This window comes from Rhipicephalus sanguineus, chromosome 10 (genome assembly GCF_013339695.2).
Source record: "Rhipicephalus sanguineus isolate Rsan-2018 chromosome 10, BIME_Rsan_1.4, whole genome shotgun sequence".
Lineage (NCBI taxonomy): Eukaryota > Metazoa > Arthropoda > Arachnida > Ixodida > Ixodidae > Rhipicephalus > Rhipicephalus sanguineus.
This window is the reverse complement of record NC_051185.1, coordinates 25,466,271-25,493,512: the sequence shown is the minus strand read 5'-3', so window position 1 is coordinate 25,493,512 and position 27,242 is coordinate 25,466,271. Positions and strand designations below refer to the sequence as shown.

Genomic DNA, 27,242 nt, shown 5'->3' with positions numbered 1-27,242 from the left:
AAGTACAACTGCTGCTAAGTGATTTGTTTTTTAAAGTAATACACTCTAAAAAAAAAGTTTTGGAAGCTTGAATTGGGACCTGCAAAAGTTTTATTGGTCATGCGGCTGTGAAGCGATAATTAGTGAAAGAGCCGTACCATCAGTCAAGTATGGGGGCGAATGCTGCCACAATTACATTCCACCTGTAAATTAACATGTGGTATTGGCATAAGCTTTCTGGACGTTTGCCGACACTATCACGCTAATCTTCGGTGTGTGTGCCTTACTTACATGCAGCAATCAGGTCAGGCGCGTAACAAGGATTTTTTTTCGGAGGGGGCGGGGGTATTGTTTCAACCACACTACGTACATTCATACGTGTATTTGCATGTGCACGCGTGTATATACTATTGCAAAACTGAAAACTCCGGGGGAAGTTGCACCCTAACTCCACCCCTGGCTACGCCAGCGAGTACAGTAACAGCAGAAAGCAATTGTGTTTCCTAAATGCGGTCAATCAAGTGATCAGAGTCTGCAGAGAATGCCAAGTCATGGATAAGCAATGTGCAACTTCAACAATCATAGACGCTCAGGGGAATATGAAGGCTTTAAGAGATGAAAAATTTTTGAACAGGGGTTGCCGCTGGAGCCAACGTTTCGACAGTAGTCTTGTCTTCCTCAAGACGACAAACTGAAAATGTTAAGACCAGCTGTCGAAACATTGGCTCCAGCGACAAAACCATTCCATGATCTTTTTAAAATGATTAGTGATCTGGAATTATCTCGAATGGCAACTGCTAAACTTCTCAAGGCAGCTTAATTGTCCACGGTACAGCAGATTCCGGTATTATGCTGAAAAAAAAAAAAAACAGGCTTGGCAAGTTTCGGAACTGAGTGACATCGGAGCTATCTGTGCCGCTTGTGCTCGATGTTCTCATAGTGTATGTGTGCAAAAACAAAAAAATGAATATGGCAGCAACGGTGTGGGCATCTACAGAGTGCTGTACAGCAGCTCAAGATGTGCCCAAGAAAAATGCACCAACACAGAAATGAGCAAAAAAACAACATTTTAATTTGCTTCTCAACTGCATCGTAATCCTATTCAAATCCTTCCTTGGCACTCATAACTTATCAAACTCGCGCGTGCAAAACAAAAAGAAAGACGCTCCCTCATAGCAAGACTCAAACGCCTTCTATTCTTCGGTTTGAAAGAGTAAAAAAAGACCTTACATACAGCAATCTAACATTGACGTTCACAGTTTCGCTTCTGTCTCACTTTACCAATATTAAAGCTATGATCCTGTAATGATGATGGCTGAGGTGTAACAGTAAATTACAAAATGGGGAAAGAGCAAGTCATCTGTCTGGTATATATATATAGTATGTATACATAATATCGCAATGTATATATAAAATGCAAGTGGTAATGTTCGATGAAACGACTATGCTTTTTTTTTTCCAGACTTCCACTATAAGGCACGGCAGTAGAGGATTACAGGCATTGAGAAAGGTATCAATTGGAGCTTTCTCGATACAAGCGAGACAGTTCTAAAGAGAAAAAAATTCCGGGCTGTCGATATGGCAAAAACGTACATTTACACAAAGTCTAAAAATAAAAACCCCCTACAGAAACACAAGATTAAAATCAAGAACATGCATAATAACAATCGGTGTGTTTTAAAAAAAGAGTTCCTATGAGCGAAACGACACAATGTGAACGGCACAGCACACGATGAAAACCCTTTGCATTTGCATCCTCGTTTTGGGGAACCATATTGTGCGAGAAAAACTTGCATTGAAGGAGCTTCTCCACATTACGAAAAAAATACCATTAAAAAAGAGCCAGGACAGCTTGTCCAAAGCATTAAAAAATGTGGTCGAATGTTTCCATTAAAAAAACAAAACAAAAAGTGCACACATGACGCTTACTTATGGCCAAGGTAAGGTTACATCACAAAATTGGAAACTATTGCTACAGCACTTAAGTCTCCACACTAACACATTAGGAGAGGGGTTTGCATTGAAATATACGCACAAAATGTTCGAGTGAAGAGCCATAGGCGAAATTTAGAAAACAGAAGCCGCCTCCTTCCATAGACAACCCGTGGGAAGCAGACAAACGTCGTCCCAGATCCAAACCACAACAGCACGTGGCAGCAATCTGCTCTCGCATTCTCGACTACTGAACTCCACTCAAAGCAACTCACGATGGTTAACAATTCCAAGTTTTTGCATCAGCTAGCGTAAGCTCCAAACCATCACGAGACCATGTAATAAAAAAGATGGCAATCATCAGGCAACAAACACACAATGATAGTACATGAAAAATTGAATCCTTCAGTGACTCCCCGGTATCACAATATCGACTGAAGAATACAAACGAGTTTGTGCTAAAGACTCAAGTGTCACGATTAATGTTGAAAAAAAAAAAAGGCCAGTGATCCTAAGGTACAACGTCTTGGCAAGGTTGGGTTATACATGTGGCTTAGTATAATAATGTAGCATGTGCGAAAAAATACCCCTTCCTAGTAGGTTCACTACGAGTGGGTAAAAAGTAGTCCCCCATAGGCGATACTACCATAAAACACTTGGCATGTACAACAAACCCACTGCAAATATAAATCTAATAATTACTAGCTATATCTAAGTGTAGGAACTTTAAGGGTGTATTTCAAACAAATAAAAGAGGGCGCAGAATGTAAAACAAACATCTCCGTGTAGCCATACTGTGCCAAGACAAATGTGCAGCAATGACTTGACTAAACAGGCAAGAATAAATTGAGAAATTTCATAGCTAGTGCGAGCGTAGGTATGGTGCTCGTGCAAAATTAGGCATTGTGAATTAAGTGTAAGAGCTGCAACCTCCGGGACCGAATTTCAGATATCTCAACAGTGAAAAGCCTTTAGTTGAGAAACTAATGTCTTTGCTTCTTTTAGACTAAAGGGTTCACTGGTAGTTTAGCGCAAAAAGAAAAGGAATGCATGAGGCAGCCACGGACTAAACAAGGTTGATACTGAAGCCAGACTGTATGGAGAACAAGCCTATAAATGCGGGCGAGCAACAGCTGAGGCTAAACATTGGGGGCTACATATGCGGCAATAAAAGAAACTAAGACTCACACATACAAGAAAAACCATCTAACAGTAGGTACCTTCACATAGCCTATTACTGCGAGCATAAATAGAAAAAAAGATGGCACATTTCTATGCCAAAAAAAAAAAGTCTATTACATGAAATTAGTACAGGTTTGCCCAGAGTCACAAGGCAATGGAAAACACAAGGGCTCGACCTGGTTAGGGTAACTCACTGAACAAGGCTAGCTTTCAATTCAAACAATGTTGGGTGGGGCCAAGATTGACTGGATTTCGACCTCTACACGACTGAGACTTGGGTAGTCCCCTAGCGTTACTTAAAACCACAGGTACACTACCGCACAAGTGCTTGCAGCAAAGGAGTCAAACCCATGACCACGCCACCAGGCCAACATTGAGAAGGCACTAGCAGCCAGCTCCAGCTGCACCCTAGGAAAAAGAAATGGCTTCAAGAGCTACAACAGTGTGCGAACTTATGGCGCTGTGAAGAATATGAAAGCGCATCTCGCGAGACTAAAACAGCTAATGCCCAAAAATTGCTGCAAGCACTGAAGTTGAAGAAAGCGCTAAAACACAGTATTCAGGAGAAATGAGTGACGTGAAAAGGGAATGGATGATTATCCAATCAAAAGTGAACATTGCATCAGGCCAAAGTACCCAATCAAAGTACCCCGCAGCTGGGTTGTATGCCATCGCTGTATTGTGTTCAAATTGCCTCTACAAATGACTTGCATAGTCTGGCATCGCAACTATGCAATGCTAGCTGAACTGAGCAGCCCTCGGAGCGGCAGGTCATAGCACTATCCTGCTCCACAAATCTGTATGTGGCTTAACACAAGTCATGCATAGTGGTCCTTGAACTGTGTGCCCAGAACATAGTCCTGAAGTGTGCAGCAATTCGATCAGGAGTGTACTCTTTTGTAGCAAAAAAAAAAAGATGTACACTGTTCACTGTAGTGTCCTCAACGCACAGTTCAGCGTCTGTAGTGAACAACATGCACATCCCACAACGGTATCTCTAGCAAGAGATCAGGACCAGACAGCATATGTATTGGCCATTTGGTTGTGGTGGAGCAATCAACTCGTCGGCCACTAGCACACCAGCCACCTATGAAATGGCCGCCCACTATGTGGATGCTCCAAGTAAAGTCTTGACGTTGTTGCTGGCAGACAGTTAATGAGAGGACCAGATTTAGCTGCAGCTCAAAGCAAAAGAAAAGAAGCCTACGAAGCAACTTCTACAGGTACCGGCAACCATGCGTACATCTTTAGTTCGGTCGCTTTTACATATGAACAGTACCTATAGCTGCCTCATCATAATGGCATGCAACGAGGTGCCACTCACGTATGAGAGCCTGGTTATTCAGACCAATTAGCACCGTGTGAAATGAAATGTATTAAAGAGCGGCAGTTGTGAAAAGAAAGGAGAGGAATAAATGCTGAAATGAGCCTTCAATTGGCCAAAATTACTGTGAAAGCACATCGTACAAGCACACCAACAGGCACAAGTTTCCAAAAACTACAAAAAAATACAAAAGCCATAATGATACAATTACCAGTAAGAAGGCCCCCACGAACAATGACAGGTAGGTGGTTATATGTGCAATATATATAGATGGACATCTATATCTAAAATTATGTTCTTGAACTCTGTAGCAGCAGCCCTACAGACCTATTTCTCCCTGCCAATCACTTTAGGCAGCTGCGCGCAGAGTAAGAACGGAGCTAAACTTAAAAACAGACAGACAGCATATACAACACAAACACCACAAAACACATACCACATAGGACTAGCTGTTTCGACAAAGACGCACCAAACCTGCACCTTTTTTCTTTCCCTTGTTCAGGTTCCCTGAAACCCCAAGTATTGGCTGCACCCCCTTTCCTCAACGCAGCATAAAACACTACACCCCATTTCAAAACAGTTTCTTAAAAAAAATTTCCAAAATCTACAGAACCAATCACGTTCTGCCAACTGCTTTTCCCAAAACTATCTCCTACGTGCAAAAATAAGCAGAACTCTTTAGATCACAGTCAATACGCAGCCAATACCTGGTTAAAGAATTTAAAAAAAAATGCAAGTACGGTGCTCAAGAGCCCACTCCTGCTTCCACTTAAAGACTTAAAAAGCAGCCAGCTGGTTTTAACAGCAACTTCAAAGCAACATCCTTACATTCATGAAAAAAAAAAAAAAAAGTTACCCGTGCTACAAAACGCTGCACAGTCGGCTAGGAAGCCATTTTCAAAGTTCGAACGCATGTATATAATAGGGTGGGCTTCCATGTGTGCATGCATTGCCATCACACTGAAGAGTGTCCAATAACCATTCAAGCACACACGACAGAAGTCCCAAGCATTAAATTTGCAGAGGAGGGCTGACATTCAGTTCCGCAAAGAGTTCAGACATCGGTGAATTGCAGGGATGTGGGCTCTGGTCCATTGCCGCTGAGTAGGCACCGATGCAGAGAAGCTCCGGGCTCGCAAGGACTGTCCGACAGAGCCTCAAGACAGGGGAGCGTCTGTCACCAGTGCCAACACAGCGACGAACACTGCGGAGTCGGTGGGTCAGCACCACAGAGTTCCATCGACACCACCGAGTTCCATTCACTTAGCGCCTGCCGTGGCGTATCCGTTGCTGCTGCTGATACTGCTGCTGGAGCTGCGCGAGCTTTCGCCGGAGCATTTGCTGGCGCTGCTGTTCGTGCTTGTACATTTTCTCCTGCTGGTACGCCTCGTTGGTGAGCTTGTGCGCGTACGCGGCGGCCTCGTTCAGTATGGTCACCTTGGCCGCCTTCTTGTTGTCGTACAGGGAGGGGACCCGGACCCGGAGGTCCTGGAAGGCGACGCGCAGGTCGTCGCGCCGCTTGCGCTCCATGGTATTGTGCTCGTTGCGCCTGACGCTGGGTGGCAGCTGGGACAGCGGGTGGTGGCCGCGCCGGGCGGACGACGGCGAGCCCATGCCGGCGTCGTCGTTTTCACGCCTCGAGCGCTTCGAGTGTGTCAGCAGGGAGCCGTGATGATGCTGGGACGCCTGGTGGTGGTGGTGGTACTGCCGGGAACGCTTCCTCTTGCCGGTCATCGAAGACGCGGCGGAGGCGTTCGGAGGAGACGCGGGAGTCACGGCGACGGTGACGCCGCCGCGACGTCGTCTCCGGGACGTCTGGCCGTTGTTGTGCAGGGCTTTGTGCGAGGGCGTGACGACGCGGCCGCTGGACGTGATGCGGGAGACGACAGGCGGCGCCGGAGAGGACCGCGGCTGGCCCCGGACGCCGGCGACGCGGATCGCGGTGGCACCGTTGGCCGGAAGTGCAACAACAGCGGGAGCGCCGTGCCGCTGGTGGCGCTCGCCGACGACGGTAACGACGTCGATCTCTTCGTCGTCGTCATCGTCGTCGTCGTCATCGTCATCATCGTCGTCGTCCTCATCGTCGTCGTCGTCCTGCTGCTCTACAGACGGCTGGCGCTCCTCCTCCTCATCGTCATCATCATCATCGTCGTCGTCGTCATCTGCAGCAGACAAAAGAGATGCGCGGAGAGTCAGGCGAGGCGTCCAAGAATCAAAGAAGTTGCTGGGCGATCGTAACGCAAAGCACTCATTACTAATTACACAAGATACAGCACACTCCTTTTCGCTGCTTTCTCAGCAATTACGCTTGAAAGAAATTTTCCGCCATGGCGCAGTAAATGTCTGCGGAACTGGCTTTTGAAGCTGCCTGTGGGCAAGTATTCCACATGACTGAAATAAACCGTTGCTAAGGCAATCGCTTCGACAACTTTCCCGAAACGACCTACAGGCGACGTGCAACTTGACAAAACCACTGCAACGGTAAAAGCACTGTGACATCACTACGAGATCTGCAGCAGAGGGTGCTCCTAGAGAGAAAATGAGCAGAAAGCGAACAGAGGAACAAGGGAAAAATAAAATGGTACGCGGCCAGGACAGTAGACAAAAGACCCTGAGGATCCCAACCACGAGGTTGAACAACCTTCGGGCCGAAAATCGCCCGCGCGCCGCACCAGTGCGGCGTTCTTGGCAAGAACGCAAGGACTTGTGAACTCGCGCGACGAGACGTCGCCATTTCCGACTAGAGCATGCTTTCGGTGACACCAGCAAAAGCTTTGGGCCAGTGAGCTAAAAGTTCAGCGGCTGCACGCCTAGCGTACCCAATGCACTAATTACAAACTAATTGCACTAGTTGTACTAATTACAGCACTAATTACAATGCACTAATTACAAACAGTAATTACGCCATGACCGAGTTTACAGCAGCACTGCGTGAGCACTCAACGAGGACGAAACTGGTCCATCAGCGTTTTATCAGATTTCGCTGCTTACTCTGTGTACAGGATACAAATATCCTGTACACAGAGACTGCTCTGCGCAAGTGTGAAGCTCAGTCAGGTTTCTCTGGATCAGTGGGTACGTAACGCTGGACGAATAAACGAGTCCAGTTACAGTGGTTGTGGGTGCCACTTGTCTCCCTCGTCTGTCGTCTTCTTGACTGGTTTATTCGTCCAGTGTGAAGCTCAGAAAAACGTCGATATATTGACTTAGTCGATTATCGCATGGTGCACCAACTGACATCGACACTATCGTGACGTAATGCTACAGTGTCAAGTATGGCGACTTCACGCACCAGTATGGCTAGTTGTGACGACGTCAGGTACCAGAGCATTAAGATGGCCGCTTGCGCGTCACCAAAAACGTTCGAAACGGCGGCTTGTGCGTCACCCACGGGGGCCACGGTGCAGAGCGGCCGTCGAAACGTCACGACACCATGGGCGAGCACGTGACGAGAAGCTCATAGGGTGTTGTGACGTCAGGGTACAGTAGGAACCGAAACTAGCTTTTAAAAAGGTGCTGCAATTACTTTTCGAGGGGCAATCACGCTTACTAGTACATTTCCTAGGCTCTTGAGGTCTCGGCTTTGATTTGAAGCAACACTGGAGGAAATTTTCGTGTCGGCACCCTTTTCGCGAATGAGTAAGCGTCCGCAGGACGGTGGGAGGGAGCAAGTGGGAGACGTTCACCGGGCCAGTCAAAGAACAGCCAAGTCACCAAAGAGAAACGAAGAGCTGGAAGTATCCGGCAGTACGCTAGTAGAAGTAGTCAGCGAGCCGCAGTGCAAATAGACGAGGAGGCCTTGAGACGACGACGGATCGAAAATAGAGCTCCGCCGTCTCGCCTCCCGACGCCCAGACACTGGCGTGAGCCCGCGGAGACATACGCACACAAACACAAGAAGTGTTCACGCGCAGACGACGACTCCTCGACCCGTCGTCGCGAGCAACCCGGGGTCGCTCACTACGGAAAAGAACGCGGCGGAGGGTTCTAAAACAGAGGCGGGAACACAAGACGCCGACGGTTCGGGAAAAGAACGTAAGTGGCCAGCGAGAAGGATGCCACAAAGCAACTTTGAGCAAGTTTGAGGCACCAGCTCATACGAGGGAGAATGTAGTGAAAAAAAAAAAAACGTCGTTACAGCGAAAGAAAAAAATTAACTCGTTATAGCGAACCTGGGTGAAATCCGGCGTTTCCTTTCAAGTACAGTCCGGCAAAGCGTTAAATGGAACACAATCGGCTGGCTTATGCTTTCGATTACCGCTGAGAGATGGCACAATGACCCGAAAACAAGTTCTCGATGCGTTGGGGTACGGCGAATAAATTACATCAGGATGCGTTTACCGCTAGAATAAACACTAGTTGTTTAGATGTACGTTTCTTTCATCATGCGTTGTAACAACGGAGATCGCCGACAACTTATCTTTGAAATCGTGGCAGTGCAGTGTGTTAAAGCGGTCTATTTGGTCGCCATCTTTAGCGAGAAAAGAAGTAGATAGACCTGCAGCAATTAAACCACGTACGAACAGATTCGCGGACAAAACCACGGCTACTGGTTTGCTCGGCGAATGCACAGCCAGCCACCATTACGATACGTGATCCAACCTACAGACACGCGTCAGGTATCTACGCTCTTTTTTTTTTAGACACGTCGACAGTTCAGACGAGTGATCGTAGATGTGCGACAAAGACCGTGTCATTGACACGAACCGGCGCCGTTGCTAGTTTATACTAGTATGCTAACGCGTTCGATTTTGACATTCCAAGAAGGTAATGGAAAAGGGCGACCGAAAGGCGGGAACAGAATTGATCTTCTCGATTTGTTGCGAAGCGCGAAAATGCGGCACCAAAGAGCAAAGCATCACTTGCGAAAGGTGAAAAAAAAAACAAAAAAACTCAGTCGCGCTATGTCGAGCGGCACGTGACGTCAGCGGCACACAAATCGGGCCTTTTAACGACATTTTTGTTTATTTCTTGCCGATGGGTGACGTTCGCCCTTCAACACCAGCGACAGAAACCGAGAGCAACTGACGTACGCTGAACACTTTGGCGAGGAATCGCTCCTCGATCGCGACCTTGATTAGTACTTGATACTTCGCTGCGTACCGCTATCCAATCTTCCCACACGATTCTAGCATTCTCTCACACCGATTGAAAACAAAACGTGCGTGCTTCTGCGCTTTTCTCTTGTGTACGTTCTGTGTTTATGCGTGATCGCGTGCGCGCCCATGTGCGTATGTTTCCATAAGTGTTCCGTGTGTTTCGCACGCGATGTCTCTATGCTGTGGTGCATGTGTGGAGCAACTCGCCTGATATGTGTAATTCAAATTCACCTGTAGTTATATGCTGGAGCTAGTGAGTGAGTGGACAAAGGCGAGGAAGAGATCGGAAATACCATAACGCGTTTTCAACTATTGCGGTACACGCTGTACCGAAATCAACCGTCATTGCCAATGCTGTCAACGGCGGTGGTCCCGGACGAATCAAACAAAGTCTTACAGCTATTACAGATTAACAAAACTGGTCCACCTTCCCACAAAGCCAGAGAGACCACTTCGAAGCGTGAGAAGGTGGTGGGGGAGAGAAATACACCCAGGAACAACCCGGCAACGGTAGGAACTAGTTTTGTTTATCGAACCGAAAAGATAAGGGTGCGGTCAACAAACACGTAACAACAAGAAACCTAAACTACAAAACTGGACAGGCAACTCGACTCCGACAGTCTACTACTACACCAGCTCAATTGGTCGAGGCTAGCCCAAAAGCAGGGTGCGGACGAAACACGCGACCGCGGAGTCAGCCTGGCAATGGAGTGGCTGGACGAGGTTATACACAAACGAACGCAGAACACTGACGACACGTTAAAAGAAAAAAGGAGAGAAGCGGGTCGTAGAATAAGTCTCCGACTCAGGAAGAAACAGCAGCTTCGCTAATCGGTCAAATAGCCACTCCCCGCAGTGGCGCGAACAGATATAAGGAGACTCGCAAGACGGGACGAGGGAGAGTGCGCAGATTGCGCTCCGAAAAGGAAAGAAAAAAAAATAGCGGCGCTTTGGAAGAGCAATCGGAAGCAGGCGTAAGCTTGAATAATGAGCAAATGCCGGCAGTGGTAATGCGAACAGAAAGCTAACTAAAAAAAGAAAGAAATAAAGAAAAAGAAGACCAGAATACAGAAACGGGTAAATGCAAAGAGATGAAAGGTGCGTGGGCAAGTGGAAAGGGTGTCCGCATTGAGGGAATGCGGATGCCCAGTAAAGCAAGCAAGCAAAAAAAGAAAGAGCGAAGCCTCTTGAAGGAAGGTAGCTAAACAAAATGGTACTCGACAAAACACACGAGAAAGCGAGATTACGAAGGCGTGATTAAGAGATGCGCCCTCCCCTCCCAACAAGCATCGAGAAGCAATCAGCCAGAGAGATCTGGCTAGATTAAGATAAAGACGAAAGAAACAGTCCTCAGTGAGTGGATGGACTGCTCGCAGAAATGCGATGTCCTTGCACGAAGCCTTACGCATCCAGATCACGCGTCTGATAAGATAATGCGGTGACGGAGTGCGAAAAAAAAAAGGGGGGGGGGGCGAGCAGGAACAGTTCTATGTTGCACGAAGCAAGAGCGCGAATGAGAACAACACACTGTCTAGTGCGGAGTGAAAGTGGCGGATTTAGTAATGAACTCCGCATTCCATCAACCTCATGAGAAAAAAAGTAACTCAAGTTCAGCAAACCTGAAAAAAAAAATAAAGATTGCTCTGCGGGCTTTCGTGCATAATTCGGTGTAGTCGGCGCTGCAACATAGAATCTGCTTTAGCGAGACATTCACCTTAACCTTGGGTGAAGTTATGGTGCTTTTGCAATGCCTGCTCTACTGTAATGGTTGAAGTCGAAGCGGAATTTAGGCAGCCTCCCGACAAGTCATTAAACGAACGAAGTATGCACAACTGTTATGATTATTAACATTAGAAGTTGTAGTATGCAGACCGGGCGCACTTCACACCACTGCAATTAAGCCGAAAAAGCTATTTCTAAAGCATCAACTCACCCCTTTTGACCTAAACAGCTGTGACGTAACTTCACACGCATTCGCCTAACCTTCTCAATGACAGCTCTTATCTCTTCGACCAAACATGCTTGACAACATCGCTCACTTATCGCTCTCGCTTGCAAACTAACTTATCTTGTGTTTTGTTTTTTCAACTAGAATGCTGCAGTGCAAACAACCCTGCAACACGAAACAATAACAAACAGCGCAGCGTCTCGCCTACATCCACGGGTTCGTACCAATTGTATTCGTTAAAGTTGTATTGATTAGACTTCAAACGAGTTTCGAAATCTCGCACTATCGTGAGACGCGACGCGAGAAATTCAGACGAACGCGCCTCTCGTCGCAAGCTTTTCTAGAAAAAAAAAAGATAAAGAAAAATAACACGGCCGCGTCGAAATCTCTCAACACAGAGCGAGTGCCAGGTTCGTGAGGCAGCATCAGCAAGGCGCGGCTTAGATGGAAAATAAATAAACAAATAAACCGCAATAAGTTGGTCACAACAAAACGAGCGGGCCAGACTGCGATCATGTCGAAACCTGCCCCCCCCCCCCCCGCCCGAGACGACTCGCCCGCTCAACTTTTTATTTTTCTGCGATACGATGAAACGAGACTGAAAAGGCGTATAAAAGAGGCCTCTCATTGCGTGGAGTCTCCTATCCGGAGAAACCAAGGCGAATACCACCCGCCCCCCCTCACCTCCAATCCGTCCCGTGCAAAGACGATTTCCCCCACTTTCTTCATCGGCGATATCGCAAAGGCAACAGAACAGCCCTGCTTCAAAAAAAAAAAAAAAACGCAACTACACACAGAGAAGTACGCCGGCACACAGCGGTAGAGAGAGGACCAGCTTTCGGCGCAGGCCCTCGGTCAAACAAGACGATCGCACGTGAAGGCATGCGATTCAGCCGCCGGCTACAGACGAGAGGGGGGGGGGGCTGCGGTAGCACATCGGCGAGGAGAGCAAGAGCCGGTGCACGGATATCGAGGCTTCCTTCCAACGAGGGCGGTTGCCAGAGGGGAGCCTTCTCGAACTACCTACCACAGCTTAGTACCGTGCAGTGGCGGGATCAGAGGCAGAAGCGGGCTTCGCGAGTTAACAAAAACGAACTGTCAGGTTTTTTTTTTTTTTTTCGTAAACGTACTGCTCTAAGCTTTTACGACACACCGGAGGGAATTTAGGAAGCGGAAATATCTCGCGAGAAGGTTGAAAGATGACGCGGACAGGAGCAGCGCGAACTAAACGGCGAATGAATGAATTATTATTTTCAGCAAAATGCAGGAAATGGGCTTTGGGCGATAAGTTACAAGGGTAGCTTGAGAACTGCACAAGTACGATCATAGACGATTTGAACGGGAACAATGTGGGACTAACAAACCCATCCATTCGTATTTTCTTTTTTTAGACAGCACGCGTTTGTCAGTGAGAGTGTGGCTTGTACGTTTAAACCGTACTTGGCAACCACATAATCAGCGGTGCGAAATTGTACGAACGAGTTATCGCTTGAGGAAACCTGTAACATTTTGCACTTTTTTGTATCTTTCGTCCCACCCCCCCCTCCAATGGAACTCACTTTGTGGGTACCCCCTAGAAAACAAAGCCTCGTCGACGGCCTTTGCACACATTCCTGCGATCAGCTCAACGCGAGCAAACCGACTGCATTCACGCGTCTTCAGAGACCAGAACCTACGCTGCACCGAATTAAGAGGACAAGGAGAGGGGAGGTTGCGAGAAATGCGGCCCAGACGCAGCCGCCGCCCGCGGAGAACATCTGATCGCGCCTCCTGCCTGCTCGGTGTGCGTAGCGCACGTTAGCTGCACCTTACATCCACCTGGACGTCTAGGCAATGTACAAAATAAAAATAAATGGCACTTCCCATTCACCGCGTCATTCACCCCGTATTCAACCATTCCCCCCCCCCCCCTCCCCCCAAGCGACTTCGGGGTCGGTCCCTCTTTGCATGGAGTGCTTGTTAACGCTTTTCGCCTCTCCCCCAACCCGAAACTTCCACCGAACAAACGCGCACTAAACCAAACGCACCTTTCGAATTCGCCAATGCGAATAATAGCACCTCAGACCGGTGCAGTACAAAAAAAAAAAAAAAAAAAAGATCTGGCGGGAGCACGCGAAAGCAACGACAAAGACCGCGCACTTGCTGTGTGGCCTCGCGTCGTTTGCGTGTATGTGTGTAACTTGATGTACATATCTAGATGCACTTTCCCTCCCGGCTCCTTACCAACCTCTCGCGCCATAGAAGGAGGGAAAAGGTGAACCCGGGGTCTCCGACCCTCACGAACGCTCATATCGGTACGTAAAACGAAAAAAAAAATAATGCGGGAAAGAAAGAAAGACGCGAGCACCGTGGACGCGAGCAAGGATCAGGAGAACCTCGCGAACTACCAGCCGGGACAAAAAAAAAAAATCAACGGAGGGTGGCGCCAAGTTCCAATGACCGCCGCCAGATGGCGCCACCAAGCCACGAATGCGCAGCAGACTCGAACTGCCTCACATAGGTAACTCACGAACCCGCGCGCTCCGCCGAGTATCCTAGCATACGCACGGAGCAAGCCAGCCTTGGCGGCCGGCCTCTCCATGCTTGGCCGGCTTGCTCGCTGTTCACAGGGTGGTTTGGTTGCGCTGCCGCGTTAGCTTGCACTTTCTCTCCCCCTCTCTCAGCGTTCCTCCTCCGGTTGCAGTACGCTGTCGCAACCATGCGGAGATGTGGGATCCGTTAGCGATTTGCCAATCGTCGTCCTAGGAAGAAAGACACGAAAGAGAGCACGGAAACAGCGCTTTCAAGATGCTCGGAGACTCACACCCCCGCGTTCGCTTCGGTATTCTCTCAAGTACCCCGGATGTTCCGAAACCGGAAGCGCCTTATGAACGGGACGTACGGAAGACGACACATGCCAGAAGAAAACTTTACCAGAAGACACTAGAGAGCAGAAAAGTAGCGCAGGAACATTCAACCAGAAGAGAAAGCCGTGTAACGCAGTAGACGACTTACGTAAGCGCTAATACCGTATTCAAGAACTGCGAAACCAGGAATTTATACACCAAGCGCGTTCTGTTAATCCCCCCAAAAATCGAAATTTTAGATAAACCCCTGCGGGAAACCACGTCTAAGTAGTAACACACGCTTTTGTCAGCTTCCTCTACCTCTAAGCATAGATGTATATGTAACTGCACGTAAAATCAATCACCATACAGACAAAATAGACGCACGCGCAGTTACTAAGTCGTAACCCAGAGGCACATCAAGTTCCGCGACTGTTCACTTCGGCGAGAACGTTCAAGGTATGATGACGTCGATCGTCAAGAGAAACGTAGTAAACGAACGTGACGGCATTAACTACTCGCGTTTCTCGCACATACACAACTCGAACGTTGAACCACGACGGCGAAGTGTCTACACAACAATACCCGCACAACCATGCGCGCGCACACACACACACACACACACATCCGGTCGTACAAGTGCGAACCGCGTGACGTAATCGGCGGTAACAAGCGCGTACTCTGAAAGCAGCTGCGCCGACGGCGTGAATGGGAATCAAAGCCTAAACTAAAAGGAACCTCGGCGAGCACGCAATAGACAGGCTGGCGCACACAACTGTCGGTCACCGAAGCGTTTAAAAAACCAGAGACAAAACCTAGCGCGACGCGCGATAAACAGCTAAACGAGGAAATGGTTGCAAAACGCGGCGGAGTCTTTTACCGCGTTTGCCTGCAGCGCTGTCGCGACGGGAAACTACAACTACTACAACATGACGCGGTCTTCCGAAGAAAAAATTAAGGAGCACTGCCTCGGCCGCGAATACGGGTGCAAGCGAAGACTGCTGTGCGCGTGCTTGACCAACTATCTATCTTTGTCGCAGTGCGCAATGCTACCTCCAAACTGTTTCCTTCCTCCAAGCCGAGAACTGCGTCTTCATCCACGTGCTTAGCGCGCGCAACACTTCAGTTGTTACAGGCAACAATACTGGACCGCGAACACACAGGAGACATGTGTCCTGTGTGCTCACAGTACCGTTATTTTTCCGCTGCTCCGCCATGGTGTTCATGAACCAACCCATCCCACTTAAGAACAACCTTCACTCACAACAAGGTCCGCTGGAAAACGCGCGAGCGAGCGGCAGCAAAGGCTGTAAGCTTATGGCACATGGCAACCCCCACCGACTCTCCCCCTTCCCTCCCTCCCAGGAAATAAAAACTGCCAGGTAGATTCGGAGGAGGAAGCCAGCGCATCCCGAAGGTACGCAACGGCCTTGAAAAAGCCGCGGCGAACGCTTTCACGACGTGACGAGGTGGTTTGAAAAGATATAAATAAACGCCGCCGCGCGCAACACAATAAGGAACCCGAGCGGGATGATGCAAACATACGCAAGCGCTCGAAGGAAGCACAAACAGCCGTGGCCCTAACGCAAGTTCCTTGACGCTATCTCTAGGCGGTACGTTAGACGCGAGTCGGCGCAACCACCTTCAGACGAAACGCGAGGAGCACGTTAAGTCGAGGCTAACATTAGAGCAGCGGGAAATTAGGTAAGTGCTTTGCGTAAGGCGCGGGCGAAATCGGGCGCACATGAGCTGAGCGTGACCTCTTTCTTGCTCGCGTAATGTTTAGGGCAAACCGAAAGAAAAAATAAAAACGCGTATAGTAAAAGCGAGCCGTATCTTCGAGAGAACACACCTGTGGTTAAACTAGAAAGAAATATCAAAATTGGGGAAATATAAAATGCAATTAAGAAAACGTCCTCCACGATGGATAACAGGGCAAGGTTTAATGACTAGTCTTCTGCAGGCAGTAGCAGGCGGATGTAATACAAGGGGTGAGTACCTAAACAGACGATGGTGAAACAAGAGGTGAGCAGCTAAGAAGACAAAAAAAAAAAAACACAGCGGCCGCGTACAAAGCCAGACGGACTCGCGTGAATGAGCCCGAACAATGCGGCGACCGAAGTATTGAGCGGAAAACGCGTACACAAAGCGAAAGCGTGATATTATACGGCGAATGAGCTAGCGACTATCACTACACTGAAAGGAAAAAAAAAGACTGTAGTCGGGCTCTAGTAAAACAATAACACGTCGCGCCGCACAGCCGGCTTATGTAAACACGTAGAAAGGGGAGCCCCCCCAACAATGACGCATCGGCGCGACGAAAAACCAATATGACGCAATGAGTTGAAATCTGACTGCGACGAACACGACACGAATGACGGTTCGATTGAAGCTCCGAAGCAGCACACCGAAAAAAAAAAAAAAAAAGCGTTGATGCTTCGCGAAATTCTAAGGTTCCGGGTTAGATCACAATGACAGAAGGGGTGATTTTTCGTCCACTTCAATTTATCTCAATTGAGGACGCGATTAATAGACTACATTAACGTCTCTATGCTTTCCGTGGCCTAACTTCCTGTGCTATTCACTTGGTTCTGTCGAGCATCGTAACTAAAATATTATAAGTAGAGCTTTCGTCCCACATTTGAAATATGGAACTTGCAGGTGATATAAGGTCGTAACCATTGGAGGAATTTTTTCACGGGGTAACCTGGTTTACGCTGCGTTTAATATTACCCGTTTCATTAATTATATAATATTCCCGATTCCTAAAATTGTATTTATGTTGAAAAATGTTCATGCGTAAGCAATGCACAACAATGTCCTGCCGTATGTATAAATAAATAAAATACGATGTTAGTAGGTGCACGTAAACAAATATGAACACACAAAAAAAAAACAAAATAGATGCGCCACGAGGGCTTTCTCCAATGCGCGTGCTCAAGCACATCCATTACTAGAGCCAAAAATAGCCAACTACGAATCCAGAGGATAACCCGTTCATCGTAAGTGTGTGGGCGATGCGCCGCGGAACACCCACACTAAGGCTGCGTCTGCGAGCTAAAAATAGCCCCGTCTCCAAAGGATCGCCTTTCCTGGCCGCTACGGACACAAGTATGAAGAGACAAAAAAAATCGCGTTAGAGATCTTGTTCCACCGTGACCGAGCGACAAAATGTAGGCCACACACGACAGAGGAGGTGAGTGCGTACGCGGCAAAATTACACGCGTAGGTGTCGACAACTCAACGGGCATGTTCCGAAGAAAAACGTCTTTCTAGGTTCAGAACGATCGCGCAAACGAAAAAAAAAAGAAAAACACGGACGACACACCCGTTTGCCCAGTCGTTCTTTAAGTGATGGATTACCAACTTGCCCAAAATGCTGCTCTCATTAAGCCATTCTAGTATCGTTCCACCCACTTTCTTGCAACCGAGTACGATGGAAATTTGACCGAATTCAAATTCGAGATTCATCTGGTAGCTAGGCAGTTGACAGTCCTACTGGTTCGTAACTAAGGTAAAGAGGGTACAGCTTTGTCTGGGTAATAAGCCGAAAAGTACTGAGCGAACCCATTACGATTCATAAATGTATAGGACCTGGGAACTTTAGACCACCCCTGTGCGTACTTTGATTCTGTAGGAACACCTCAATGTTCGTGCGGAGACAGTCAATAAAACATTGCCCGCGTTCAACTTAAATTCAACAGTATACAAATTTACTTTCGTATACTTTTTCTTCGCAGTCTAGATGAAGCGTCGATTAGATAACGGCGAGTTTACAGGCGTAATAAAATCTAGCGAATGCTCGGAAACGGTAGCGTTAATGAGCAAACGAGACAAAGTAATTTAAGCTAACCCATCCAACATAACGAGTCAAAGATAGGCAATTTACACGGGAGTAATCGAACTGGCGCTACGGGGAAAAAAATGGGGGGGTAAAGAAAGGAGGGAACAAGATTACGTACGTGGTTAACTATCGAGACGCAATACGCGACACGATACGATTGCAGGCATAATACGATGGAATCGGCGACATTTGTACAATCACAGATGGTGCCAGTCAATGATGACAAGGCATACTTTTAGTGTGACACTCGCAGAAGCCGCCATTTTGTAGCAGGCGAATTTTTCTTTTGTCACAAGTCGACAAACGAAATGGCCTGTACCCGATGACGGTTGGGGAAGCCGTCAGGCAGGCAGGCAGGTAGGTAGGTAGGTAAATGTGGCGGGGTCCCGCGGCAAGGTGTTTTCATTATGAGCGCGCACCCCTCTTCGGCACGAGAGCCGTTTCGCAGAAGGCTAGGCAGGTAATGGTGTTGCTGGTGGGGTGGAAGGTCCCGTGAACGAGCGTTTGGTGACAGCTCGTAGCAAACCGCGAGCAGGGGTACCCCTATCCCCCCCCCCCCTCCAAATCCTGCGAACCCCATTCATTAAACTACGGTCGTTCAGCCATTCACCTCCCTCTCCCACCCGCCAAGCCCTCTCTCGAACACAACCTCACCTGACTTGAACAAAACGACCGCTGAACAAGGTGAAAAAAAAAAATGCTCGTTTCGATGGGGAGGCTTCGATTCGGAAAGGGATTCACAATTCGAAACGAACCAACGAAGCCGCGTCTTAACAAATCCGCGCAGTGCAGTAAATGGCTACAACTAGCCCATGTCAGCCCAAAAAGAAAAAACCCCTCTATTTCAGTTTAAGCCCCTCCCCCCCCCCCCCCTGCGAAACTGCCTAAATTGCGGACTGAACGGAAACGCTTCGCGGAAAAGATTAGAAACGTGCAACAGGCGAGAATCCCCTCCGAAGCCGGTTTCGCGTTATAGAAATCGACTGTCAATAGCCCCTGGGGCTCGACTGTACTGCACGTAATTGGAGATCCTCTGAAAGGCGAGAACGAATGAGAGAATGAGAAAGGGGTAAACGCGGATCTAACAAGCAAGAACCGAGACGTCGGTCTTGGGGGAAGGGGGGGGGGGGAGGGGGGAGTTTGAACGAAACGACGGGTGGCTTGATACCGACGGAGGCAAGCGAAGAAACTACGAGCCTGCCCCCCTCGCCTTTTCCCCAACCGAGCGCGAGGCTTCCGAGAATGAATCAAACAGCGCCGTTCATCTAGATAGATGAACACAGTGAAGGGGAGAAGGCAAGCCAAGGGGCGAGCGAGTTGTGAAAGAGAGGAAAGAGGCTTAGAAGTAAAAGCGAGCGATACCTGGAGAGAAGGCTGTTCAGGAGTGCGGATAAGTGGCGAGTGGGGGGCCGGTGAACTGCATTCCACAAGAGCAACCCCCCCCCCTCCGGCTCGCCTCCCCTGTCTACGGAAGTCACCCTTAGCGCATGGCGGGGAGGGGGGGGGGGGGGGCGAGGACAGCGTAAAAAAAAATGAAGCCAAACCGGTCATCCGTACAAAATCATCCGTCTGCTACTCGTAGCAGACGAAAAGCCGCCTCATCCATCCATCCGTACGTCTGGCAGCAGTCTGCGCGAGTGGGGTGATCGAAATTCTTCGATACAGGTGTTTCAGCGAGGGGGTCAGGTGCCGATGACCGAGATAGCGCCGAGACATTGCAATTTTTTTATTCTAATGGAGGGGGGTGGGGCGGGGGGGGGGGAAGGACCTACAGTGATCTATGAAGATCTACGTACAAAGCTGCCTGCGAAGTTTGCCTTAAAAAAGAAAGAAATAAACGCAGAAAGACAGTAAAATGTGTCGCCCTATACCGCGCTCGCTTGCGAATAAACCCAGTGGAACGCTGCCAAGCTGTTGAATATATTATCAGTGTTTCGCCTGCTACTGCAAACGATTCTTTCCGTCAGCTGTTCACAGCAGCCGATATCCAAAGGAAAAGAAAGAATACGAATGTAATCTGTCAACCACCGCGGAAAGCCGCAGGCAATCTAAAAACAAACAAAAAGCTATAAATTCCAGACGCAAGAACATGAAACGCTGCTCAGACGCTTTCAAGATGCGCCGGCGCGTTGACTTGCTATAATGTGAAACGAACGTTTTTTTTTTTTGTTTTTTCTAGTTTTTCAGCGCGTTTAACGACACATCCAAGTTTTTGAATAGGGTTCGTAGCACCAGCGTTTATTTAATACGATTCGCTATTTTCGGAACTTAACGTGGGTATCCAAGAGGATATGACGCATGCGCAGTGGCGAGAAACGATAATAAACCTTTTCGCACAATATTCTCACTGCCCATTAACGTAACTTGTCGCTAAGGCAGCAAACACTTCGACGTGGTTAATAGTACGAAAAACAAAGTGCCCGCGCGTGCGAGATTGAAGGGGTGGGTGTGTGCGCGCGTGGGGGGGGGGGGGAGGCGACGGCCCTCTGTTCTAACACTGCATCATAGATAGCGCTGACTCACGGCTTCGTCAGTTACGATTATCCACGCGGGTCAGATGACAAGGAAGAAAGGTCATCCCATGTCACCAACGATAAGCGCCGCGCAGAAACCCCCGGGTCCCAAAAGAAAAAAACAAAGGCCGGAGCGTCCTAGACAGCCGTCGCGTCCTCGTCGAAAAAAACCAGCAGCGCCCCTAGCTTTATTATCAGTTTTTTATCACCTTTTCTCTTATCACCCGGAACCACAAAACTTCGAAAAAGGACGATAAACGCCAGCCGCCGAACCAAAATCGCAGCTCGACAGAGGTCGCGCGAACTTAGGCTTCGCAGATGCGATAACAACTCCAGACTCGACCCAGACAGAACACTGGGAATACGAGAGAAGCACACAAAATCGACGAAAGCGAAACTGCAACGCGGAAGTCGGATTTTAAAGATGAAAGAATAACTGACCCTGATACAAGACGCTCTAGTAGTAGTAGTAGTAGTACGGGACGTCGCAGCAACACTGAAGGAAAATAAGAAAGCGTAGGTTCGCCCATTCACCCAGGCAACGTACAAGAAAAAAAAAAAAGAAAAGCGAGTCAGTGCCGGACGCTAGTAGGTCGACTCTTACTACACAACGGCGCCGAAGCAGCAGCCAAGACCAGAGCGTGGGTCGTTCCGAATCTAGTATGGCCCACAACTTCGCTGCTGGGGGGCAGAATAACGGAAGAGAGTCCCGAATGACTAGCAGCTGACACATCCCCCCCCCCCCACCCCCCCCCCCCAAAAACCGGCAGCCAGCGCATAACAAGCGGGAAACAAGATTTCCTAGCGGCGGTGATTCACCAGCGACGACGCTAGCGGAGTTCGTCTTCAGCCTAACGCCGCTCGTACGCTAGTCGGCGGAGGATCTTTGAGTAGGTAGCTAGGCCCGGCAAACACGCAATGAAAGCAAGAAAAAAAAATTGAAGACGCCCTTCTTGGCTTCGCCGGGGCAAAAACAACATGAAGGAAAAAACACGGAAGCGAAACAGCGCGGCCAGAACACGAGACGGGAGGTCGACGAGGTTAGGCGCGTACGACGAAGCAGCGCTGACGCCCAGTGTGACGTCACCTTGTCGGGCAATGTCTACGACGCCCACGCGCACACGTGTGCGAAGGCGCGCGGAAGCACTTTCGAATGCAGAGACGCTGGTTGCGAAGCGAAGGAGCAAATTTGTTTTTTAGCGCGCTTGTTGAGCTGCAGCTTGACACGTTCGAATTATGTCAAACTATCATTGCGCAAGTCAGTCACCTAGGCTTGTTAGAACGAGGAGAAAGAAAAAATTAGAAATCGCTACGCTAACCACGCGAGAACTAACAGGCACGCGTTCATCCCCGGCTGTAAGTGATTCAGGACGAGTCTGAGTGATGTACCGCAGCCACGACATATGACGCACGCCGGATGAACTTGTGTGACCACCTGGTATTCTTTAACGCGCATTTCATAACGCAACACAGACCTTACAGTACAGACTTACCACAGAGATACACATAAATCATTATGCCTAAAGGGGCATGCCTTAACGCAATAAAAGAAGAATATGTGGGTATTCTCGCATTTCGGTCCCCTTCGAAGTGTGACCGCCGCGGTCCGGGAAACGAACCCGCGCCTACGAACTAGCAGTGGGTAATCAGTAATCCTGACGGTTGATTTGACCAGCGACGTCGGCCTTTGCAGCGCAGCATCAGTGCTTGCCAAGTAAAACAAAAAAATTGGGGGACGCTTAAGCTTCGCCTTTAGAGCTGAACGCGATAGCGATATTCTGTTCCTAGTGTGCAGTTAGAACACTACGAGTGTAACAGAATGCGCGCACTAAGGTGTGTGCCTTATGTAATGGGTAGCATGCTTTAAAGCAGGAGCAGTTATGCGCGAGAAACTTTTTCAAAGTTGCGATGCACCCACTACGTGGTCTTAAGGGAATACGCGCAGTAATGTGTCTGCCTTTTGTAATGGGTGGCTATCTTTAAACCACGAAGTCGTTATGATATTGATATGGTGTGACGCCCGATGGCAATGTACGCTTGTACCACGCAATATTACTGCGATATTACATCTCGTACTCTTGACACCTGTATACATGACGCGTATTTTTGGGAAGCATGAAAGTTACTTTCAGTGCAGCTCCAAGCAGAGGCGTGGCTGTGTGGTAGAACACCTGCTTGCCACGCAGACGGCCTGGGTTCGATTCTTACACGGACCTAGCATTTTGATTACCTATTTTATTTGCAGCTTTTTCGATTTTTCGGTCACGGACAAGATGATTTTTCGCTCACAACCAACGGCCCCGACGCCGACGGCGGAATTTCTGCGATACGAGCTCTTTAACGCTATCGCGTTAAAAGAAAAGTAAATGCGGCTGAAGGAGAACGGAAGTTTGATATCGAAAACAATGAACAGAAACTGCGTTTTTTTTTCTCGTATGCTGCGGACGCGGGGCGTTTGTTCGTAATCATACCTTGAAAAGAAACAAGCAAAAGAAAAAAAAGCTATTCCGGCATCTCCGCAGGGCGGGATGCTCGATTTGCATATGCGTAGTGCGTGTACGCACGACATATAATAAAGGCGTACACCGCACATAAGATACGTCGTGGCGGCGTTACGAACCGCAATGAAGGAAAAACAAAAAAAAAGGCGAATCACAGGAAGCGGCGATACGCTCCGACGCCAGCTGAATGAATCAAACGGCCAACTAACTTTCGCATTTCGAGTAACCGGGGAACAAAAAAGAAACCGGGGGTAGAGGGAACAGTGTTCAACAGCCCTTGACCAAAGACAACTAAACGCCACCACTAACCACGCACTTACAGAGCGTTCAGACACTGTGTGCTTCCGCCACAGAAAGTACTGCGACCTGCAATACACATTACACAGAGCAAGAGAAATGCACGCGAGTACTTTTTTTTACTCTTTTTTTTTTGTAGTTTCGAAGAAGAGAGCAGGCACGCAGAACTAATCGATCGTCGTAGGAGCGACCTCACGGAATATGTAAATACGATCGCGAAGAAGAAAATGAAAATTTAAGAAAACAAAAAATACTGACGCGAGAGTAAGCACAGAAAGCCTAGCTTGTTCGCGGAACAGCAACAAAGGATAAGGTCTGGTTTCTTTGTTTCCCAGAGGCCTAAATACTTCAGTAGTAGCACTGCTAGCGACGCCATAGCGAGAAATTTTGCGCTTCTCGTGAAATTACGGGCGTCAAATTCAACAGCAGAATAACAATCCACTAACACGCGCTGACCCTTCGCTCCTCAAAAAAACGAACAAACAAATTTCTCGGACAACTCGACACATTCCTGCAAAAGCGAATACGCGAATTCATCAGTCCCAATGGAGGAAGCCAGCGGTCAAACCAATGACAACCTCCGAACGACCCTGACGTGAGAAAAGCCAAAGACCTCGCTTACTCCACTTCTAACACCCAAAGAGGAGTAAAAATATCTAAAGAACTAAAAGCGGCTGGGCCCTTCACGTACTACAAAGACGCCAAAGCGCGCGCAGACCCCTCCTCCCACACCTCCTTTCCATCCCATCGAAACACGGCAATGCGGCATGGCACCCAAACCCTCGGAGGTCGTCTACCACCACCAAACACACACAGCCCTACACGAAAAGTCCGGTGGCCCCCGAAATAAAGGTGAAGGACCTCGGGGGCTGCCAGCGCCAGAACCACGGCGGCCCTGAATCGATCGCGCCAGACCCCGGACGGAGCCGTGGCGCGCGTCTGGAGCCCAGGGTTTCCGGACGGAGCCCTGGGTTTTGAGGAAGAGGAAAAGAAGCGCCCGCTCGCTCTTTCCCCTTCCGACGCCGTCGCTGGCCTCTTCCGAGAAGGAAGAGCCAGTGCAGAGCGCTTATAACTCTTTCCGCAAGCAAGCAACGTCAGCGGCGACGCGACGTTAGGACGTTGAGAGAGGGCGAGACAACGTGGAGAGGAGACAAAAAGGAGAGGGGGAAGAGGCGCGAAGCAAACGCATCCAAACGAAAGGAAAGGCGCAACGCCCTCTCGCCTTGTCGGCGGGCGCTGGTGACCTTGGGGAGAAAAAAAAAAAGCGCTGCGCCGCGCCGGGCTAGCCTAGCGCGCTCGCCCGGGTCTTTAACCAGCGGCGTGGGCTTTGCCCCCCTCTCAATGAACAAAGGCGGTGAAACGCGGCAACGACGACAACGCAACGAAGAAAAACACGCATAACACCAAAAAGACGCTTCGCGCTGCTTCTATTACTACTACAACGCCAGACGACGTCGGGCGGGGCGTGGCAGACGACGACTTTGAAGTCTTCTAGCCGCACGACCACGCTCGGGAGAAGGGCTTGTGGCGGTCGTCCTCCCCTCCATCGTGCACAAGAACGAGACCGGACGGTGTTTAGGAGGGCGGAGGGAGGGAGACCGGTAGGTTCAATGGCACGTCGTCGCGGCCGGCAAGTATGGCTGGCTGGCCGACCAACACACAAACACGACGCGTTCGGGAAAGCGGTGCAGCGAACGGCTTGTTTCTTTTGGAAGGCGGCCGGCAAGTTTACAAGAGAGCGTGCGAAACGGGGGGGGGGGGGGGGGACGGTGCATCGGGAACAGATGTCTGGCTGACCAGACTACGCGCGATTATCCTCGGCTATCCTCCTCAGCAAGGGAGTATAAGAGCTGAAGTAATTAATAGATAGCAGGTTACATGAGCAGACGACGTCATCCTTAGCGAGCAGTTACTTGAGCAGGGTGGCACAAGAGCAGATTACAAGGCCATATGAGGTTATCCTTAGCGAGCAGTTACATGAGCAGACTACGTCAGCCTTGCCCAGCAGTTGCTTGAGCAGGGGGGTACAAGAGCAACGACGTTGTCCTTAGCAGACAGATTACAAGGCCGTACGACGTTCCTTAGCGAGCTGATTAAAGGGCAGAGGACGTTATCCTTAGCAAACAGGTTACGAAGTCATACGGTATCCTTTGCTAGCAGGTTACGAGGGAATACATTAACCTTGAACACACGGCTAAAGGTCAATCACAGCTGAACAAGTGAACGGAATTTTAGTAATTTAGTCGGGCGATATTGATGAACGAGCTGTCAAAATAAAACGCAATCGCTTGAACCGGTACAGCAAGCGGTAGTACGGGTACGCACGAAAAACAAGGTTTCGCGACGTTACAGCCAAATAGAACGTTCAATAGAAAAGAACTGCTTGCTTTGAGGAGGTGAAATCAGATGAGTACCGATTCATTTTGCCGAGGAAAGCCGGCGAGGCGACTGCGTAGTTTTCGCTGATTCGTTGCAATGGCTCGAAGTAAGCGCAATCCCAGCGGATGAGCTAGTAACTACGTTAGAACTGAGTCAAAAGAAAAAAAGTAATCAAGGCTACGCAAATGCAGTCGAGAGTTGTGACGACATCACGGCGCAATGTTAACGGAAAAACGACGCGCAATGAAAACAAGATCGGCTCGTCTTAATCTACGCTACGAATGGATTGCTAAGGATATAAAAGTAATCAAGGCTACGCAAATGCAGTCGAGAGTTGTGACGACATCACGGCGCAATGTTAACGGAAAAACGACGCGCAATGAAAACAAGATCGGCTCGTCTTAATCTACGCTACGAATGGATTGCTAAGGATAAAAACCCTGACGCCACGTTTTATTAACCGTCCACCTATGTCGTCCCGTAATTGTAATAACACTGTCGAAACGTTAGCCGCTCAAGCGTGGCAAGGCAGCCACCGATAGCGCGCCAAAAAGAAGAAAGAAAAAAGCGCGCGAAAGACGGAGTTCGCGCCAACTGCGTAGCTCGCTAGCGAAGCAGCCGGAAAAAAGAAAGCGCGCGAAGAGGAGACCACGCGCAGAGGAAATCAAAACAGACAGAAAACGCCGATTTATCGGTAAGGATGCGAGAAACACGGACACCAAGAAACGTTAAACACGTTCCAAGAAACTTTACAGGAATATGTAGCACAGACTTCGTCGAAATACTTTACGCGATCTACGAAATCGCACACAGCGGCTCAGCATTTAAGAAAAATCGGGGCTTATTTTACGCGAAGACGAAGCTTCAGGCGGAGGATTGCAATTGGCTAGCACATGGTACCCTCTTAGGTGGGCGTGTTCCATTTAAAGTGTGACGGTGACTGTACAGACATTGCTTGAAAATGAGTCAAAAGAGTGATCGCAGCCACTTTAAGCGCATCTAGTTCTAATCAGTATGTCCTTACACACACACACACACACACACACACACACACACACACACACACACACACCAATATGCCGTGAGTGAATGAACGCGAACAGAACTACGTAGAAAGAGATCATTCCGAACAGACATTGATAATAATTCAAAGCACGGTACATGGTTCGATTCACCCTTTCGATAAATAATTTTCTAGAGTTCAAGCAAAGTTTGGGAGACCTCCCTAGAAAAACAGCCACCAATACTTCAAAGCATTCACTCAGGCACATAAAACACAGCAAGCATAAAACACAGCAACATAAGCGCCGCATCTTAATACCTTTACAAATCTCCTGGCTTCGCAGCAAGCAACGCGCAGATTGAATTTAAACATGTTTTCAATGTGTCGGGTTGGGACGACAAACTTTGGTTGAAGGT

At 48.7% G+C, this 27,242-nt stretch overlaps 1 protein-coding gene across 2 annotated transcripts in view; it reads right to left on the bottom strand.

Annotated features, from left to right (window-relative positions):
• Positions 1–1,036: 1,036 nt before the first annotated feature.
• Positions 1,037–27,242, bottom strand: part of LOC119407274 (uncharacterized) — a 114,314-nt gene continuing 88,108 nt past the window's right edge. For both annotated transcript variants that reach the window (XM_049419573.1, XM_037674164.2), the window contains exon 3: positions 1,037–6,579. In XM_049419573.1, coding sequence (XP_049275530.1) covers positions 5,681–6,579 — 899 coding nt within the window. In that variant the 3' untranslated portion in view covers positions 1,037–5,680. The remainder of the gene's footprint in view (positions 6,580–27,242) is intronic.